The sequence below is a fragment of the Myodes glareolus genome, chromosome 7 (genome assembly GCF_982192425.1).
Source record: "Myodes glareolus chromosome 7, mMyoGla1.1, whole genome shotgun sequence".
NCBI classification, from domain to species: Eukaryota; Metazoa; Chordata; class Mammalia; order Rodentia; family Cricetidae; genus Myodes; species Myodes glareolus.
In genome coordinates this window covers 14,438,741-14,458,873 of record NC_142032.1, presented here as the reverse complement: position 1 = coordinate 14,458,873, position 20,133 = coordinate 14,438,741, and the positions used below count along the sequence as shown (strand labels likewise).

Below are 20,133 nucleotides of genomic sequence, written 5' to 3'. Positions count from 1 at the left end.
TGGGGTATATAATTGAAATTGCTTGCTCTGATCTGCAGGCATGTCCTGAAGAAACTAGGCCGCCACATCACCTGAAAAGAGGGGAGAAGGGTATGAAATGGGAGCAGAGAGTTTAGGGTGTAGAAGGCGGGGCACAGTCTCCTGGCAACCGTGATCAGAACTTCAACGCTAGGTTCTACTCCCAAGCCAGGCGCTAAGCTGGCCCAGGGTTGGCGCAGACAAGCCCCAATGCAATACTTCTTCCCAGCTCCCCACAGAGATCCGGGGACCACTTATGAACTGCGAGGCAGGCGTGATGACGCGCTTCCATATGCTGAAGGGGGTCCTGACAGGGCTCTGTTACGTGCAGCTGAATGCCTCCTAAAGGGTAGGCCAGCTCTGTGCTGGCCCCGCTCCAGCTAGAGGGAAAACAAACAGCCCAACTTCACACTGGAGAAATCCAAAGCACTTGTGGATTTCCCCGTCAGCTGCCCCAAGAGAGAAGTCCCATGTCCCATAACTGCGTCTCAAGGGAAGAGAAAACATGGGGATTTTGACCAGAGCTTAGCAAAGGGGTCTGGAGAGCTGGGCAATATTAAAAACAAATAAAGATGCGTTTCTGTCTCTTTCCCCACACCCTACCGGAAAGAAGGTCCCTGGGGGGAACAGATCAGTGGAGGCTTTGTGTGCGGTTCTTCCCTCCACCCTCACCATCCCCCCCATCCTCCACCAACTCTGACTAGGCCAGAGGAAGTACTGGGAATAAAATAGCTGCAAAGCAGGCCCTGAACGTCAGGAAGGACCCAAGCTAGCTTTGGTGTGGCTTCAGTGGCTGAGGAAGGGGCAATGCTTTGCAGGGTAGGAAGCGCTAGCTCTGGGGTGGCCTGCGCTCTAACCAAGGACTGGGCCGGTTAGAGTCACCACTATGATCTGTGCCCCCAAGGAACGGATCAGGCACCCCCAGCAAGCCATCCAATGAGGTGACAGGGATGAAAGTATCTCCTAATGAAAGCCAGCCATAAAAGACTATGTGACAGATGGCTGTGTGTATATGTGATGTCTAGAAGACACCCGTCCAAAGACAGAAAGTGTGTTAACAGTTGCCGGAGGCTGGGGACCGATGGGGGGCGGGGTGGATATCATGACATATTCTGCAACTGATTATCACAGTGCAGTTATGTGACACTGAGACTATTATAAATTACTGAGCTGTACAGACTTCATGGGCCGGTTGTGCATTAGAGCAATTATATCTCAAGCAAGCTAGTCTCAAAGCTGGGCTAGGCTGGGGATGGCTAACACTGACATGGGCTCGCCTTCGTCATGGCTCACAGCTCAGAGAGGACACGGGCACCTGCTGTCTACTGTGTTCGGCCATTGATTGTTCTCTCCTTCCTTTCCCCATCTCTCCCCGCTCACCCTCCCTTTCTCCCTCCTTCCCTTCGTTCTCTCCTTCCTTTCCCCATCTCTCCCCGCTCACCATCCCTTTCTCCCTCCTTCCCTCATGTTTTAGAGACAGGGTATATGAGTTGGCTTTCTATCGCTCTGATAAACACCATGATCAAAAACAAAGTGGGGAGGAAAAGGCTTATTTCATCTTACAGCTTCCTGCCCATCACGAAGGGAAGGCTTTTGCACTTAATTTAACGTAAGACCCTAAATGCAGAAACCGAGGCAGAGGCCATGGAGGACCACTGCTTACTGGCTTGCTCCCCATGGCTTCTTCAACTTGCTTTTATAGTTTTAATTTATTTTATTTGTTTGTTTGGTTTTTTTGAGGCAGGGTTTCTCTGTGTTGCCCTGGCTGTACTGGAACTTGCTCTGTAGACCAAGGTGGTCTCTGCCTCCCAAGTGCTGGGATTAAAAGCGAGCAGCACCCGCCGTGGCTAACTTGCTTTAGACAATTTGGAACTACCTGCCCAGGATTAGAACCACCCATAGAGGGCTGGGCCCTTCCACATCAAACATTAATCAAGAAAACGCTCCCACAGACTTGCCTACAGGCCAATCTGAGGGAGGAAGTACTTTTCCAATTGAGAGTCCCTCTTCCCGGTGGCTGTTGCTGTGTCAAGTTGACAACTACAATAACAAGTACAAAGTCTCACATGCTACAGGCAGCTAAAGCTGGCCGTGAACTCCTGATCCTGTTTGCTCTGCCACCCAGGTACTGAGATCACAGGCATGTGCCATGTACCTTCATACCCACCAAGGTGCCACTGATATATTTCGAGGCCACCTGCCAACTCCATCTTATAGGCCTGTGGTGGTTGTTGTTCTTGTTTTGGTTTTTCAAGACAGGGTTTCTCTGTGTAGCACTGACTGTCCTGGAACTCACTCTGTAGACCAGGTTGGCCTCGAACTCAGGGATCTGCCTGCCTCTCCTCCTGAGAGCTGGGATTAAAGGTGTGCGCCACCTCTGCCTGATGGGACCTGTGATTTTAGCCCCATTTTATGGAGGAAGAAACTGAGATTCAGGGGCGGTGGGTGTTAAACGATCTGTCCTAAATCCCATGGCTGATTACGATCTCTCACCTCAGAAGTCCTGCTACTCAGGACCAGGGCACTATGTCACCATGTCCCAATCTAAACTGACTCAACACAAGGCCCAACAGGTCTCGTCACATACTCTCATAGTACCCAGACTGGTCTGTTATCACAGGTTGACTTTTTGAAAATGTGCACTGTCATGGGTTAGTCCCCTGCTTTCTAGGGCTAGCCTTGGCTCATGCTGAATGCATAGTGGGGTAAAGGAGAACAGAAGTAACCTTTGAGAAGTCTTGGGGACAAGCATGGACTGTCTGCTTCTTCCAAGGAGTCGTCTGGAGTCGTCAGACAGACACCTAAGCACGGACTAAAGGCCAGAATGCCCTGGCTGAGTCTCACCCTGGCTTTCGTGGGCTTCTTGGCTACTCCATCAAGAGCTCTCACAGGGAGAACAGTGAGGCCACCTCAGAGGCCCCACTACCGCCTGCCCAGAACTCACACTAACCAAATATCATCTTCCAGTCCCTCCAAGAATCCCTACTGATACAGGCTGTGCCTCTGTCCACCACACAGTAGGTGACAAACAGCAGGAAGGAGGTGATACTTACTCCCAGGGCCTACTGCATAAAGTTCCTTACTAACCAGGGTTTCACAGGCTCCTCTACTCACTTCCTCACAGGTCTCGGGTCATACTGCTTCCCTGATTCAGCTAGAAAACATGCTTCCAGGTCTGGTGCCTTGGGCAGAAGAAGAGGGACCCTCTTCTGGGCAAGGGAGCACGCAGGAGTGAAGGCTGGTCCAGTCCCCCTCTTCTACCTACTAATTGCGTTACCTCGATGACTGACGTTAGCATCCCGATCCTCTGCTTTCTGACCTGCACAGAGCAGTTAAGAGAGGTCCGTGTTACTCTGCCTTGCACGAAGAGGAGCTGTAGAGAAGGGACTGTTGGACCCTTAGCCCTACTACAGGGAGTTCCTGTAGACAGTGTGACCCAAGGGCTTTCAATCACACATCTACACACATGGACATAAACATGGATACACACCCAGCACACATACACACCACTTTACACTCAAACTATGCATGCACACACACAAACACACGCACGCACATGTGCGCACACACACACACACACACACACACACACACACGTACATACTCCTTTTTTTATTTTCTCAAAGACACTTTTGCCATCTTAAGAACACGTTTGCCCTATCAGGTCAAACACTATCCCAGGAAGCTTTAATGTTCATGACATCTAACTTACTCCCTGCTTTTGCAGACAGGAATTTCACAACCAACACACAGTGTATCCCTCATGTATGTCCCCTCATGGGCAAGGAGGGCTGCAGCCAGGACCATCACTGCCTTTCTTCCACTGTGCCTCCCAGCCCGACTATAGTGCACAGACTGGACATCTACCGTCTCCGTGGGCATTCTGGTTGTTGGTGGTGGTGGTGGTGATGTCTTTCCTGGAGTGAGTCTGTAGACAACCAGAGTGCCTCATTTCGGAGGCCCCACGTCTACCGCTCCTGCCTGCCTTGGCTACACCCATCCCTGATGAGCCCCTGGAAATGCTGCACCGAATCTTGTCCACGTAGTGCGTTCTGCCTCACACCAGAAGCTGCCTTCCCTTACAGCAAAAGACCTGCATAAATCATGTTCTTCCCCTCGGGGACAAGCTAGAAGGCCAGACTCCATACAAGACAGTCTGGCCTGAGGCTCAAAGGTTTTCAGTCCGAGCTCCACCGCTTGCAATAGGAGACGTTTGCTGCCTTAGTTGGGCCACAGACTCAAAGGCCTGCTAACTCCCCTTCCCTATCACCTACAAGTATACCCCACAGGGATGGCCATTCCCAGGTTCAGAGTAAGCTTCCCTGGTCCAGGTAGAGCCCTCCACATGCCTCACAGCTGGCTACTGGCTATCACAAAGAACCTCCGGCATGCTTTCACGCGGTCGGTGATTCTCAGAGCATCCCTACAGGGAAGGCCAGGGCCATCATTTATCTGAGGAAACAGAGCGGACAGGGTAGAGCACTGACTGACAGACAGCCAGCTAGAAAAAAAGGGCTGGCATTTCCTCACCTGCAGGTAACCCTCTCAGCAGAACATGCCACAGGTCCCATCCAAGATGCCTTTGTCACAGACACCATGTGACCCTCAAGTGTTCTAAGAATATCCCCATCAGGACCAGGGGGCCCCAACTTCCAAACCTGCTGCACCTCCTCAGAGATGGTGGGACCACACGTCACATTTTCTTCCTATTCTTATCTCATCTTCCCAACAGTGCCGTGCCAGGGCTCTGTCCTGTCCCCTTCGGAAGAGGAAAGGGAAGCACGGAGTGACAAAGGAACTCCCCAAGAACACACAGCAGAAATGACCGAGCTGAACTATAAACTGGCAGTCTGGGTCCAAAGCCATAAACGCCTAGGCTCCATTTCTCTCTGGAACACAGCACAATTCTGTCCCCCTGCCTAGCATGGAGCAGCAAGCGTGGGTGCCGCCTTCTCTTCTAGAGCAAAACCTGACAAAAGCTGGTGTGTGTGTGTGTGTGTGTGTGTGTGTGTGTGTGTGTCCGCGCACAACCCATGCACTATAACATAATATCCTGCGGCAGAGATTTCATTAGCTGCTTTTACAAAGGAAGCTGAGGTTCAGAATTACACTACCTGCTCAAGGTCCCCAGGTAAGTAAGTGGCAAAGACAAGAGCTGAACCGACATTGGACTCTGGACCCTATGGGCACCGGCCTCGTCCTAGGACAGAAAGCGGTGGTGCCAGTGAGTGGTGGTCTGGCCTGGGAGAGGGCAGGCCAGTCAGTGCACACCAGAGAAGCAGGCTTTGTAGGCAAGGCTAACTGTTCTGAGCCCAACACTACTGAGCCCAAAGGAAAGGCGAGGCAAGAGCCTAGGCTGTTGACAGATTGGCAGTAGCACTGGCGGGGCCAACAGCTGCTGTTTATTTTGGGGCCCAGGGACTAGTTAAGACCTGCTTAGTTCCAAAGATAAACTGAGCAGGGTAGGACGTCAGCTGCTCAGGAGAGCACTGCCCCAGCCACCTGCTGGCCTTCCTCCTTAGGCCTTGGTGTCAAAAGTGTCTTGCTAGACACCCTAAATGGGCCTCCACCAACCTCACACAACAAAGCCACCCCCTGCAGTGTGGAGTTCCCATAACAAATGGTCTTTCCTGTCTCGGGAAGGAGGGGCTGGCCTCCTGTGGCTTTTGTCCTCTTCTCCTGAAGCTTGGGAGGCCCCTCTTTCCAGTAGAGATCTACACAGCAGCTGACTGGGACTGAGGTTGCAGCATGGCACCGCTGACCGGGAAGAGTCTCTGGGAAGCTAGGGAGCAAGGGTCCCCCAGAGGACTCCGGTGTCTCTGCCCGGCTTTAGTGCCCACTCATCAACCGGTCCCTGCCTCTGGTCCCTTGGCAGCACAGCAAGGACCAAGCTGGTCTTTCTCACAGGTCTGTGAAAAGAACTCAATAGGAAAATGGCGGCACACCAAACAACCGTCGTCAGCATTGTCATGTTTATTACTTGACAGTTATTACCGGAAGACAGTTTCCCTGGTCATCACAGTAGTATGTGGGTTCTCAGGTAAGTCCATGGTGGGGTTAACAGAGAGACATGGTTCTCGGGTGATAATTCTATCTGCTCTGAGGAGAACGGATGTTCTCTGGGTTCACCGTCACATCACAACTACACTGGGAGGGCTGTGTGTTTTGCATCCAAATAAGCAGCTTCCACAACTGTGGTAAAATAAGAGGGGTGAGAGGAACGGGTTCCAGAGGGTGAAGCCTTCGTCCATAGGTTCACCACACTGATCCGGGGCCCATCGTGACCTGAGTCTCCACCGGGTTGAGAGGAGTGTGAAAGTCGCCAGACTGCTGTGGTCACAGAGCTCAACAAACCCCCTGCTCCAGCCTTCATTACAGCACCTCACACACAGGAAGTTTAAGATCAACTCTCAGCAGATAAATCTCTCCTAGGGAGTGCAAAGCTTCTGGGGCCCTATCCGCATCACTGCTGAGGGAGACTGTGTCTGCCCAGAGGGTCTTTCTAGGGGGTCAGGATCAAACCCCAACCAGTGTTTCGTCAGATTGAGTCCTCAGCAAGCCATCAGAAAGCCCCCACCGCAGAGCAGAGCCCGCCACCCTCAAGATGGGAGGGGCTGAGGCTCCATCGTGTTCTCTCAGACACCCCACTCTGAACACCCCAACCTTCTCTTCTTTGGAAAGGGCAGCTACAGTTCTACCTCAGGGCTGTAGCACTTGCTGGTCCCTCCCCCTCAACTACTCTCTCTCAAGTATCCACAAGACTCATTGCTGCAACTTTCAAGTCTTCAAAAATCACCTCTCCTTAGGGCCACCCCTGCCCCCCTCCCTAAGGTCACCTCCACAGAGGGCCATCCATGTCTCCACGGGTAAAGTCATCCCCACAGAGGGCCATCCCTGCCCCCTTCCCTAAGACCACCCTCACAGAGGGCCATCCTTGCCCCCTTCCCTAAGGCCACCCTCATAAAGGGCCATCCCTGCCCCCTTCCCTAAGACCACCCTCACAGAGGGTCATCCTTGCCCCCTTCTCTAAGGTCACTCCCATAGAGGGTTATCCATGTCCCCCTCCCCTAAGGTCACCCCCACAGAGGGCCTTCCTTGCCCCCTCCCCTAAGGTCACCCCCACAGAGGGCCATCCCTGCCCCCTTCCCTAAGGTCACCCCCAAAGAGGGTTATCCATGTCCCCCTCCCTAAGGTCACCCCCACAGAGGGCCATCCCTGCCCCCTTCCCTAAGGTCACCCCCAAAGAGGGTTATCCATGTCCCCCTCCCTAAGGTCACCCCCACAGAGGGCCATCCCTGCCCCCTCCCTAAGGTCACCCCCACAGAGGGCCATCCCTGCCCCCTCCCTAAGGTCACCCCCACAGAGGGCCATCCATGCCCCCTCCCTAAGGTCACCCTCACAGAGGGCCATCCCTGCCCCCTTCCCTAAGGTCACCCCCACAGAGGACCATCCCACAGCGACCTCCCCAATGCCCGACTCACCTCCATGTCTCACCCTGCTCTAGTTTTTTCTGCAGTATTTATTCCCACCTACCGTATAACATATTTTTACCTACTTCATTTGTATACTGTTTGCCTTCTCCCATCAGAACATCAATGCACAGGGCAAGGCTTCTTCTTCTTTTTTTTTTTTTTTAAATGTGCATTGGTGTTTTGCCTGCATGCATTGTCTGTATGAGGGTGTCTGGTACCCTGGAACTGGAATTACAGACAGTTGTGAGCTGCCAAGTGGGCCCTGGGACTTGAACCTGGGTCCTCTGAAAGGACAGTCAGTGCTCTTAAGCCCTGGGTCATCTCTCCAGCCTCAGGGCAAGGCTTCTGACTCACCCTGCTGTGCCCACAGTGTAGTAAAGGAAATATCCAAATTCTGACCAAGAGAATGAGTGACTGAGTAAGTGAGCTGCTTGCTCAAAGCCAAACAACCTAAAGTAATTCAAAAAAACTAAAACCTCACAGGAAATATTTTAAGACGTGAGGTCAGGGAAGCTTCCAGAAGTAACAAAAACTGAAGAAAATCATGAGGGATGCTAATGATGGAAATAACAACAGCACAGTTATTGGACATCTGAGCACCACCCCGACCAGTGCTTCTCAACCTGTGGGTCACTACCCCATGAGGACAAAGGACCTTTCATATTGGTCACATATAAGATGTCCTGCATGCCAGATATTTACATTATGATTCATAACAGGAGCAAAATTACAGTTATGAAGCAGCAACAAAAATAATGTTATGGTTGGGGGTCAGCACAACCTGAGGAACTGTAGCAAAAGGTTACGTACGGCATTAGGAAGGTGGAGAGCCTGACATATACAGTCACAACCGTATGAAGTAGGTATGATGATTTTTATAATTTTTGACAGAAACTGAGACCCATGGAGGTGAAGAAAGGCAACCAAGTGAGACAAGCGGAAGTCCAGTCCCACCGCTCATATTTCCGAGGCCGAGCCCGAGCCCACGAGGCAGAGGTTACCATGGCCCCACCTGCACTCGTTCCCTTGCCTTCCCCTTCTCCCCACTGCCACCCCAGACTCTGGAGGTTACTCTATTCCCACAGCCTTGATCTACCTGAGCAAGCAAAGTGCCTGGATCTACCTGAGCAAGCAAACTACCCAACGTTCCCTGATCCCAACTGCAACGCCATGATAGCTGTCATCTCTCAGGAGAGGACAAAGAGGCCCTGGCAGCTGGACTCACAAGTGGCTCTGGACAATAAACAGGACCTGAACTGTTTTTAAAGTTTATCTCAACTACCAGCTGCAACCACACTGGGTTAGTGGAGGGGCTCGGAGGTGGTCGGAGGGGGCAGGTGAGCTGCAGTGTCACCATGACCCCAAAAATTCTGTCTGGGACCCATGTGATGAGTTACTCCGGCTCCGGCATCCTAGGAAGCTACCAGATGGGGGATCTTCAAAGCCACGGGACACCCACAGCAGGACATTCCTTTCTCGTCACTCCTCTCTTTATGAGACCAGGACACCTCTGTTCTGGACCCACCAGGGCCACACAGTAGGGAGGAGATGCCCTTGGGAACATCCCAGGAACAGCCATAAGGACCAGAACAGAGAGAGCGCAGAGAGACGAGGAAGGCCACACACTGCTGGTTCTGACCATGCTGTAGATGCTTCCAGCCTAGTGGCGGGGACCTGGGGGGTGAGAGGGAGGGGCTGACACACGCTCCATAGCGACCCATTGTCCAGGGCACTCCGCCAGCTCTCTGGGGGCACAGCAGAAAGGTCCCTTCTCTATCACTGCAGAGATCTGGGTTTAAACCTGGATTGCCACCACGTAACTAGCAGGGACAGAAAGAAGCAAGATGCCCAATGTCGCAACAACAGCCAGGGTCTCCTAGTTCGCCGGCTGCACTTGGTAGGGGTTGGTTCCCCTGGACGTTTTCTCTTGACTGGGTGCACCCACTTCCCAGGCCTGGGAGCTACCACCCTCAAACACCACAGTGGGAAGTGAAGCTTGTTTGCACGGTTGCCAATGAGATGACTAACGTAAATAATTAATCCCGGCTTGGAAGCAAAGCTCAGACTCGGTTCTAGAGTAGGCTTTAACTGTGTGTGAGAAGGACGGGTAGGCCAACCCACTGAGGTCAAACTAGCAGAAACCTCGGGGCAGCCATCTCGGCATGCCCTAGCCTCAGCAGCAAGAGCCAGTCTGGGTGTTGAAGACACATCAGGAGCCCTGCTGGGAGGTGGAACTCAGGAGAGCTCCCTCGCTGCGCCTCACAGCCAGCCTGTGCCAGGCAGTTAGGCCTCCTCCTTTGCTGTCACACAGAGAAATTCTCCCACACAGGCGAGTCCCTTAAAATAGCTTTTTGGGTTTCAGCCACCAGGAAACAGAATAAAGCTGGATCAGGATTGGGCCTACCCTGAAAGTTTACAAAGGAGCTACTTCAAAGGACAGGACAACCCCTATTCACACAGAACCCCTAGGTAGGCAAAACTGTGAGGCAGGGCTCCCAACAAGGGGCACGGCCCATTGAAGGACCACATGTTGGCCAGCGTAAGTCCCGATGACCTCTGTAGCAGCCCTGGAGAGGGTCCAAGTGTGTGAAACACGGTGACCATGTGGGACCAGGCACTGGGAAAAGGGACAAACTACGCAACAGCACTCTCTAAACGGCAGTCCTAAGGCCAATGGCATCAGAAAGGCAACTCTGAGGGCTGACCTGAGGCACCGATTATAAACCAGAGGCCTAGAGGTGCCTAGCACAAAAGACGTGGTAGCTATACAGGGAACGGCGGCAGCACAGCACAAGTCCAAATCTGCTTCGACTGAGGGAGCAGACCACTGGAGAGTGGACGGTGCTCTACTGGGCACCGTACAATGAGGACAAAGGTTCAAACCACTCCACAGCCCAGCCCCTCTGCTCCCTACCCCATCTAGGATACAAGTTCACTGCCACCACCCCTTCCTCCCAGGAGCTGTGGTCAGATCTGATAAGAGCGATCAATTTCCGCCAGGGCTGAAGGTCACCCGTGTTTTAGGGATCCCAGCCACGGATCAGATGCCCTCACTTGCCTAGTGCACGCAGCCTGCAACGCACACAGAGGAAAGGCCGGGGCCTCATCCCATGTGCACCTCCGCCCAGGCTTGGGGAGGGTGGTTTCCTTACTGGACAAAGGGAAGTGACAGCAAAAGGCCAAAGAAAGCCCAGTGGAGGGGCAGAAAGCACAGCTGTTTCCTCTTTGCTAACTCAGCCACCTAGGTGTCACTTCCTCCCTCAGGTAACAGCAGGAGTGCAGAGAAGAAAGCAGTCCCACAGGTTGTGGCCTAGAAGACATCTTCTCTGAGGACCCAAAGTGTCCCCAGGACAGTTCTGGTATGAATCTTCTCCGGAAAGAGCTGGTCAGTCAGGTGAGCCTTGCTGAGGAAGTCCCCAGGCATCCAGAAGAGCTTTTGGTCATCTTATTGACTGTGCCAAATTATTAAGATACAGCGTGGAGAATCAGGGTGCCCCTCACACATTCTGAGGAGCTCATCTCTCATACCTGCCCCTACCCTCTGCGAGGCAGGCCCAAAAGGTGGCAGCCATTTTTAGAGAGGCAAATGGACTTTTGGAAGGGGAAGACCATGAGGCAGGCAAAGTCTCACAGCTGGAGAGGCAAGTGGCCAGGCCTCAGGGTGAATGTCCTTGGGGCCATCCAGCCTTTCTGGGGGTGAAACGTCATCATCTGGAGACTAGGCAATCTCCATGGGGCGAGGTAGGTTTTGGAGCCCTGAGACCTAGCTCAGTGCTTCAGCTGGGCAGTTTATGTTCTCTGTGGTGTCCAGGGATTCCTGCGGACTCCCTGAGTCTGCACATCGCCCCTCACCTAGACAGTGTGGCCGCTGGCAGCAGCTTTCCACCGTGAGACTGTTTGGAGACTGTCCCTTAGCACACAGAAGTATTAGAAACACCACCATCACTACCAAGGTTCAGGAAACAAGAAAGACAGGGCAGAAAGAATGTCACCAAGAGATGAGGTGTGCTGGGAAACGCTGTTGGGGCGGCCTGATCAATATCAAACCAGTGAGCATTCCAACACGGATGGGGAGGGGGCTCCTGAGATCTCACCCCCAGCTGAGATGCTATTGACTACCAACACCTGCTGGGGAAGCCGAGTCAGTTTTCACAGGTGTGGCCCTTGGTAGGTTGCCCAAGCACCAGTGGGCGGTGCCACATCCACACGCTAGTGAGCAGGACTAATTAGACTCAATGAGTTATGGAGGAAACAAGGGGGGGGACACAAAAGAGGGGCACATGGACAGGGAGTGGGGAGGACGGAGAAAGGAAGGGGATTGATCCTAGTACAGTCTACATGTATGAAGCTGCCAAAGAAGCCATTTGAAATGTCTTTTAAAAAGCAAGTCTTTCTGATCATTAGCTGTTATTTCTATTAGGACGATCCGCCCCCAAGGGGTCAGGCTGCAGGAATGCATAGGTTTACGGCAGGGGATCAAACAAACGACGAGGTCATATAAAACGCTGTCTATGAAACTTTGAGTTCCCAAGGGTGGACAGTTCTGACCCACACGACACTGGGACTCCAGAGACAATCCATCTGGGTTCCCCATGAGTTCTTCACAATTGGGCCCCAGACAAGTAGAAGGCAGGCCTTGCCTTCTTCTTGCCACCGACAATGTGGGGGGAGATTCTTACTCTGAAATGCTGCTGTCTCTGACCTGTCACCCCAACTGTAGAGACCTGACAGCCTCACTCCTGCATGCCCCCCCTCCGTTTCCCCAAGAGCATGGGTATAATAAACTTTTATGGGGGTCTGATCACTAGGAGTAAAGGCTATAAACAAGAGGGGCTAGGGTCCAACAAACTCAAAATCTCCAAAGAAGACCTAGAAAAGGGATTTAGTGCTGACCATGTACCCAGCAGGAGCAACCCTACAGCCAGTTGGCCTTCTCTTCCCCTCCCTCCCTCTCTCTTTCTTCACATGTGCTTGTACAGACATGTTCACACACTTGAATGTGGAAGGCGGGTCAGCCTCCAGTGTTGTTTCTTAGATATCCATCAACTTTTTAAATCATTACATTTAACGTGTGTGTGTTTATACACATCTGTGTGTGTGTGTGCGCGCGCGCACCCACACTCAGGTATAATCAATAAGTCAGAGACAACTGGTAGAAAATCAGTTTTTTTCCTTCCACCATGTGGGTCCCAGAGATCAAAATTAGGCTATCAGAGTTTGCAACAGGCATCTTGACCAGCTGAGCCCACCTGCCTACGACAGAGTTTATCATTGTCCTCAAAGTAATCCCCAAGTTGGCTAGACTAGTTGACTAGCAAACCCCAAGGACCCTGTGTCTCCACCTCCCCAGCACTTGGTGCATCCTACTATTTTTTTAAACATGTTGGTTCTGGGGGTTGAACTCAGGTCTTGGTGCTTACACTTTCCTGACTATCTCCCTGATCCCCTGCAACCAGTCCTGAGCCCCCACCTCCACCTCCACCCCCACGACCATCTGCTTACTCTGTCCCCATCCCTTGGGAGAAGTGTCTGCCTGTTGATTTCTGAATCCCCTCGGCTGCCAACTGAGGACCCTGGCACTTGGCCCTGACCTTCATCACACACTCTTCTCTCCTCACCACAAGTATCTGAGGCTCTGTACAAATCTCCCCTGCATCTTCCACCCACAAGGCATCACTTTCCCCGCTCCCTGGAGTGTCTTCCCAGCAGCTCCATCTCTGGCCCTGTCTTTCCCAACCAATCCTCATCACTCCCGAGTCCCACCTCCTCCACTCACCTGGCTCCCTTGGAAACTCCACCTACGCTGTCTCATTATTAGCAGATGTGGAAACTGAGGCACAGGGACACTAGTAACCTGTTCCATATGGTGTGGCCGTGCCTGGCGGTAGGTCTGGGTGTCCCAGCACTTGAGTGTCTCTTATCCCTCAGGACAGTCTGCCTGGATTTGCTTGTCATTTCTCCCTGACTCAGCTTTGACGGGGAATCGAGAGGCAACCGACCAACTTGTTAGGGGGCAAGATGAGAATCACAGCTGTGATACAGAATAGTCTGAGTAAAAGTCCTAAGAGGATATAACTTCCATTTCCACATCTATAAAATAGGAACAAAACCACCCCCTGCCCCACACTGGTGTAACGCCCGGACAAGATGCCCTCAGCCACGCCATTGCTGCCATACCTCGCCCTAACGGCTCCTCAGGTCAGCTCCCACCCTGCTTACTGTGCTTCCCAAGGTCCTGGCTGGACTCTGGTCATCCCTGTGTATATAGCAGGGCTTAGACCCTGATGCTACTATGGCAACTTGCCTGAGGTTATCTGAGGCCTCTCAGTGGCCTGCCCACTAGCCCAGGCCCCGACCCTCTCCATTCATCTGCCTGCCTACAGCTCCAGTCCCTGCAGACAACAGCAGCCGGACCAGGCAGGAGGCAGCTTGCACTCTGGGGATCAGCCTGTCCAAACACTGACCACTCAGTTGGAAGCTTCCATTATTTTTGGCAATTGTCAGGGCAGAGAACATCATTGGCCCTCACTCAGAACCTACTTCCAAAGCCAGAATCCCCACCTCATTTCCCAGACACACCCCTTGTCCTTCCTGTCCCCGAGGCTTCTGCCCCAAGCCATTATACCTTTCCTGAATTCTCAGCAGTCAAGATGAATAAGTGTGACTACCGTATGCATAACTCTATTCTTTGCTTTATTTTCTTTAATTAGGAGGCAAAAAGAGGACAGCATTGCCCATTAGACTTTTCTGGCCAAGAAACTGGTCAGTGACTCAGGCCGAGGAAATCAGAAGGCAATTTCCAGGGATGGCTAGGCAAATCCTAAGTCAGAAGTTCCCCCAGCACTCGGCTAATTCGCAGCCCCCACAGCCCATTAACTCAGCTGGCCCCAGAATAGCTCTTTGGAAAAAGCAATAGCTGGTGCTCATATTTCTGAAGCTGGACCCAGGCTCACTTGACATCAAATAGGTTTATTTTTCCCTTCCCTGCCCTTCCCCTCTGCCTGCCACCACACACAGTGACTCCAATCCTGGTTTGCCCCCCTCAAAAATCCCTCATGCTCAACTCTGGACAAAGTCATGAGAAACTGGCTCTGCTCCCTCTCCAACGGTCTTGAAGGATGTGGTTGGTTGTTCCATGAACAGGGAGTCTCATCAGCCCTGTGATTCACCCCTAGGTCACTTCCCTCTACAGAGAAGAAATGGTTCCCATTTATACGTACGTACGTGTGTGTGTGTGTGTGTGTGTGTGTGTGTGTGTGTGTGTACACTCACACTCCCAGAATCAGGAAGATGGGGAATGGGCAGCGCTGACCTCTGGGGCTCATCTGGCTAGGATCCTTCTTGTCCTATCTTTACCTGGAGCAACCTCTTCTCTCCCAATCCACATTCTTTTCCTCTCCACTTATTAGGACTCTGCCACTAGGCCCCAGTGCTCAGCCAGGATCCCCTCCAGGTCCGAACAGCTGCTCCCTGTTTACTGGGTGTCGTGTACGCTGGGTGCTTTCCATGGGGCAAGCAGCCCAATAGAGTCTGAACAGCTGGGCCTTCCTTTCGGTCCAGTCTTGCCTTTTCCCTCAGCGTCACCCATGGGTCCTAGATGTCCTTGAGTGCTCTGGCGATGAGAAGCTTCTGTGAGGTTACAGGTGAGGACACTGAGCCCAGAGACACGGGTTGGACAGTTAGGAAGTACCGGAGGCCGTATTTGAACCCCAATCTGTCCCGTATTGCGTCTTTCATAATGCAAGGCCCTAAAAAGGGGCTCTTGCACTTCTTGCTCCTGTGGGGCTGAAGCCATAATCTCAGAGCTTCGAGAATAAAAATGAAGAGCAGAGAAATGAATGAGTTTGGTGCCAGTTCCTAAAAACACAACTCCGGGACCAAAACCAAACTCTCTGATGATCTAAATGCAGGGAGAATGTACTATTTTCATAGGCTCACCTCTCATCCAGCTTTCCAGGAGTCAGTGGAGACGGGCACTGTTCTCCCAGGAAGCTCTCCCTCCGCGACCAGTCAAACCCAGTTTCATGATGACCAAGCTTCCTAGAAAGGCGGCCTCAATGCCCCCCGGTGTCACTCTCTCAGTACCATCTGGGCCTGAGCCTGAACTCACTAACAGCCTCCGACTAGAAGAGCCAGGGCTTCTCCTTTGGGAGGTAACTAACCTAGATCTGACTGAAGCTAAGTGGGAATTCCAAGCAGCTAGCTAATTTCACCACGATCCATCTGTGTAATAAGGATCAAAGACACACACACACACACACACACACACACACACGGTACAGTAAATGAACCATCAGGCTCCCAGGGGAGCAGGCCTGCTAGCGCTGGGCACCATGGAAGGTAGCTGCTGACACTGGCTGTATTTGCATTCCCTGGAGTCCTGTGGAGGATCAGGGCGTTCACGACTGGTATTTGTCTGAAATAAACACTCAGGAAAGGAAACAACTGTGGAAGCAGGACACCTCCCAAACCTAAACAGACATAATGCCTCCTTTGCTTTGGATAAACAAGTCTCTCTCCACCACCATATGGCCCTACACACACCTATACACACCTGTCAGTGCAAAGAGTTCCGTGCTTCTGAACACGCCTCCCTGTCAGAAGACCCTGGGGGGGGGGGGAGGCGGCTGCGCCTTGCATCTGACATCTGCAGGGCCATCTTAAAGACAGGGTCTGAGGCCAAAGCCAGTTTCCCTAAGGTCTCCTGAGGAGGAGCTCATGAAGGGCATGACAGGAGCCCAGCTACCAGACAGGGAGGCTGACATCAGCAGAAGCTGCTCACCCTTCCCAGCCCCACCCCAGGCAGGGGCTGGCAGAGAGGAAGGAAGCCAAGGCTGGCTTCACTATGCACACGACGGAAGATGGAGGCTACTTGTCTGCCTTTCATAAACAGACCTAAAGCACCAGACCCCCCACCTCTGTAGCTCCCCCTCCTTGTGGAGATGTGCACACCCTCTGCTGGGTGTCCTGAAGGAACCTTTGCATGTGTTCCCAGTGTCTTGGAGCCAGAGCCGCTCCTCCTGCACCAGCCCCAAGCCTCCCTCATCCTCAAGCTCTGGCTAACTAGTTCACCCATAAAACCTCGGCGCTGCCATTCACCAAAGCACAGGCTGAGCACTCACTCTAGGTGGAGGGAGGCTGGAAGAGGACATGCTTCTCCAGTGTAGAATTTACCAGGACATACGTGACTTGAGTGCAGATTATCCTGTCAGCTAACCACGCCAGAGCAGCCTTACCCAGAACATCTGTCCTTCCAGTGTGGGGTATCTACTATACAGGGGTCAAAAAGGGAAGTGATCGCCACAGCGCCCTACTGAACTCCTTCTATTACTGGGCATCCTTGCGTCAGGCATCTGTGCCCCAAATGGGTAGTGATGTCTCTGTCTTCCTTGTCAGCCTCAACCAGACTCTGGGTATGTTCAGGGAACAGTTCACATCACCAGCTTGGGGCCAGTGATCCGCAGTGCTGTGACTAGCGACCTTGTAAGTGACCCACCTGACTCCCTGTCCCTCATCTGTAAGGAAAGGGTTGCCGGATGAGCTGTCTGACCCAGCCAGCTCCACAATGCCCCGCCATCCAACACACTCCTCTCATTGTTTTCTAGAACTCTGTGTGATCCCATCTGCAGGTGACATCACTCTCTGCCCCAAGAATCACATCATCCGTTCTTCCACGGAAGTGGAGATGACCCCGGAAACACTCTGTCTGTAGAAAGGGAGGGAATGACCATTTCAGGGGAAGTGGACAGGACTTCTTTTGTATTTTCCACACAGTACGCTTTATTATCAATCTTAAAGCGCCAAGGCCCCTTCCTCTCAGTCAGACCATTAATAGCTATTTTTCAAACTTTCTTAGGCAGACTCTCATCAACAGTTAGCTGCTCTCTGACGAGGGCTTACTCCCAGAACTGAGCTAAGTACTTCACAAGGATGATGTCATTTAATTCTCCCCTATGAAGTAATACTATTATTATCCTCACTTTAAAAGTGAGGAAATTAGGGCCGGAGAGATGGCGCGGCAGTTACAAGCGCTGGCAGGTCTTCCAGGGGACCCAGATTCAACTTCCAGCCCCCACATGGCAGCTCACAACTGTCTGAACTCCAGATCCAGGGATCCTGGCTTTCTGCAGGTACTTCATGCAAGGGCTGCGCCAACATGCGTGCAAACAAAACACTCATATATATGAAATAATTAAAATTTTTTTTCCAAACAGGGAAACTAAGGTGCATGGAGTTTTAAAGAATGGGCACAATGCTGCAAGCTAGCTAATGGGTAAGCCAGTCCTCTAAAGAGACCAAACAGTAGCCTGGACTGCCTTTCAATACTGCCAATAGCAGGTCTTGGTCCTGTTAGCTGCTAGTTTGTCAGTGTGTCTTATGTTGTAATCTCAGGCAGAGTTGCTTAGAGCTAAAATCTAATTGTTTAGTGTAAAATCCAAAGCTGGGAAAACACCTGTTGGGGTCTCAGAGCAGACTGCTGTTGCTGAGAGCAGCGAGGACCTCAACTGAGAGCTGGAAAAAAGAACCCTTAAAACAGCATACAGTGCCCCCCAAAATGAGGTTGACACTATTCTTAACCCTGAAAATCCAAAGTTTTCTTTTTTTGTAGGTAGAAGTGCCTCAAACTTGCGAGTCAAGGGCTCTCATACTGAGCAACCTCCTCAGCCCTTAAAGGAACTTTTGGTTTGGTTTGGTTTTTGTAATGGCAATAGAAGCTTTCAACACCAGATGACAAGATTGGAAAGGATCCGAGTCCAGCCCTACTAGTCAATTACAGAGAACCCTGTCTTCAGGTCTGCTGTGATCCAGGCAGAAAGAGTAGCCACGGGCTAGTAAAATGCACCACAAACCCAGCCTCCTTCCAAAAAGGAAATAAAAGGCACTTCAGAAGCCAACGTGCAATCTAGGGCAGCAACCGACAGCCTGTTTTAATTGTTAAAATGAATGCTTTGAGCGTTCTAAATGCTCCTTTAAATGCCTAATTTGCAAATAGGAGGCTGTCCTACTGTCCCCACATCTTCTGTGCCCTGGGTACTGTACTGTGAGTCTCTTCTATCTCAAGTGCAGGAGCAGAACTCAGCAAGCCATCCTCAGGCAGCAAGGACACAATATTTACTTCCAAAGGTGTGAAGGATTGGAAGACAGGATCGGCTGAGATGAAAGGGGACTGTCACACACCCTGAAACCCAGCAGGTCAACCGTAGCCTCTTCTCATTAAGTTTGGGTGAGGGAGGGGGAGGGGCGGCAGGGCAGTCAACCGTGCCTCGAAGACCACAGACCACATTTGCCTACTCGTGTCTGGAGACAGAGCATCACTTACGAGGAAATGACCCCGGCGAAGGGTCACGTCCAGAGGAGGGATAAAAGGAAAAGCCATAGTTCTCCTAACACCGCGGGATACAATGGCTTTAAGAAGGAAATCAAAGCTCGAAGCGAAGAGTGGAGGGGGCAGGGGGCAAAGCGCTTCCTCTGTCCCCAGACCCCAGCCGGTGCAGGCAGACCAACAAACGTGGAAGGCAGAAAGCGAAGCATGGGTCTCCGGTCAAAGCAACTAAAAGCATCCCGGGCCGAGTGAGCGTGAGCGTCCCGCGCCCCTAGGGAGCGCGGCGAAAACGCTCTTTCCCAAAGGAACTGCTCCGTAAGAGGCTGACGAAAGCTTCCCCTGCCATCCATCCAAGCTACGGGCGGACACATGACTTCACCGTTGTAACAGACAAGGGCAGCCACTTGCCAATTGCAATGCCAAAAAAAGAAACCCGGGACACAGGAGTGGAGGAAGGACAGAAAAGGTTTCCCTAGAGATCGCAGCCCTGCGAACAGACACTGGCGCCAAGGGCAGCCCCTGGGGTCACAACTCTCTGGGACTTAACAGTAAGAAGAGGCGAGGGGCCATCCCCTGATCTGGCTAGCCCCACACCGGGGTTGGTGGGAGCAGTACTCACATAGTGCTTGGAGGGGCTCCGCCGCTTCTCCACGTCCACCACGGTGGCATCTTGCACGCAGTAGGAGAGCATCTTCCCCACAAAGCGAGTGGCGCCCCCCGGCGGCGTCACCTTCTCATCCCGGCCGGGTTCCAGTTTCTTCTCTGGTTGCCCGGGTCCCCGCGGCTCCGCGCCACCCCTGGCCCACGCGCCGTTCGCCGCCCCGGCTCCCGGCGCCCACAGCTGCGGCTCCCGGGCATGCGACTGTCCTGGAGGGCACGAGGGCTCCGTGCGCCCCAGGCGGCTCCCGTGGGCCTGCCGCGCGCCCCTTCCCTCCCGCGCCGCCGCGCTCGCTGCTCCACTCGCCTGCTCGATCTCTCTGCCGCCCGGTGGGGCCGGCGGGAACTGGCGGCGCAGAGGAGGGCTGGGGGTGTGCCCCGCCGGCGAGGGCACGGGGCGGGGGCCGGGCCTGCTGTCAGCGCGCCGGGGAGGGGCCGGTGGCGCCCCTGGGCCGCGCTCGGGCTCTTGGGGGCTCGGCGCTGGCGGAGGCTGTGGGCGCAGAAGGCGGAGGCGGGGCGGGCAGGGAAGGGGAGGGAGAGGAAGGGAGGGGAGCGCGGCAAGGGGAAGCGAGGGGAGGGGCTCCCGGCCGGGGGAGGGGCTCGGGCGGACGGCGAGGGGCTGCAGTCCTGCGAGGCCTGGAAGGGCTACTGTGCTCAGCACCC

At 53.0% G+C, this 20,133-nt stretch overlaps 1 protein-coding gene across 4 annotated transcripts in view; it reads right to left on the bottom strand.

The window, feature by feature from the left end:
- The window catches only part of Sh3pxd2a (SH3 and PX domains 2A), a 209,655-nt gene extending 189,871 nt beyond the window's left edge, over window positions 1-19,784 (bottom strand). For 2 of the 4 annotated variants that reach the window (XM_087907825.1, XM_087907829.1), the window contains exon 1: window positions 19,433-19,781. In XM_087907825.1, the coding sequence (XP_087763951.1) occupies window positions 19,433-19,504 (72 nt within the window). In that variant the 5' untranslated portion in view covers window positions 19,505-19,781. Of the gene's footprint in view, window positions 1-19,432 lie in introns of all 4 variants that reach the window. The other 2 variants (XM_087907827.1, XM_087907826.1) reach the window with 2 other exon arrangements.
- Window positions 19,785-20,133: the final 349 nt, after the last annotated feature.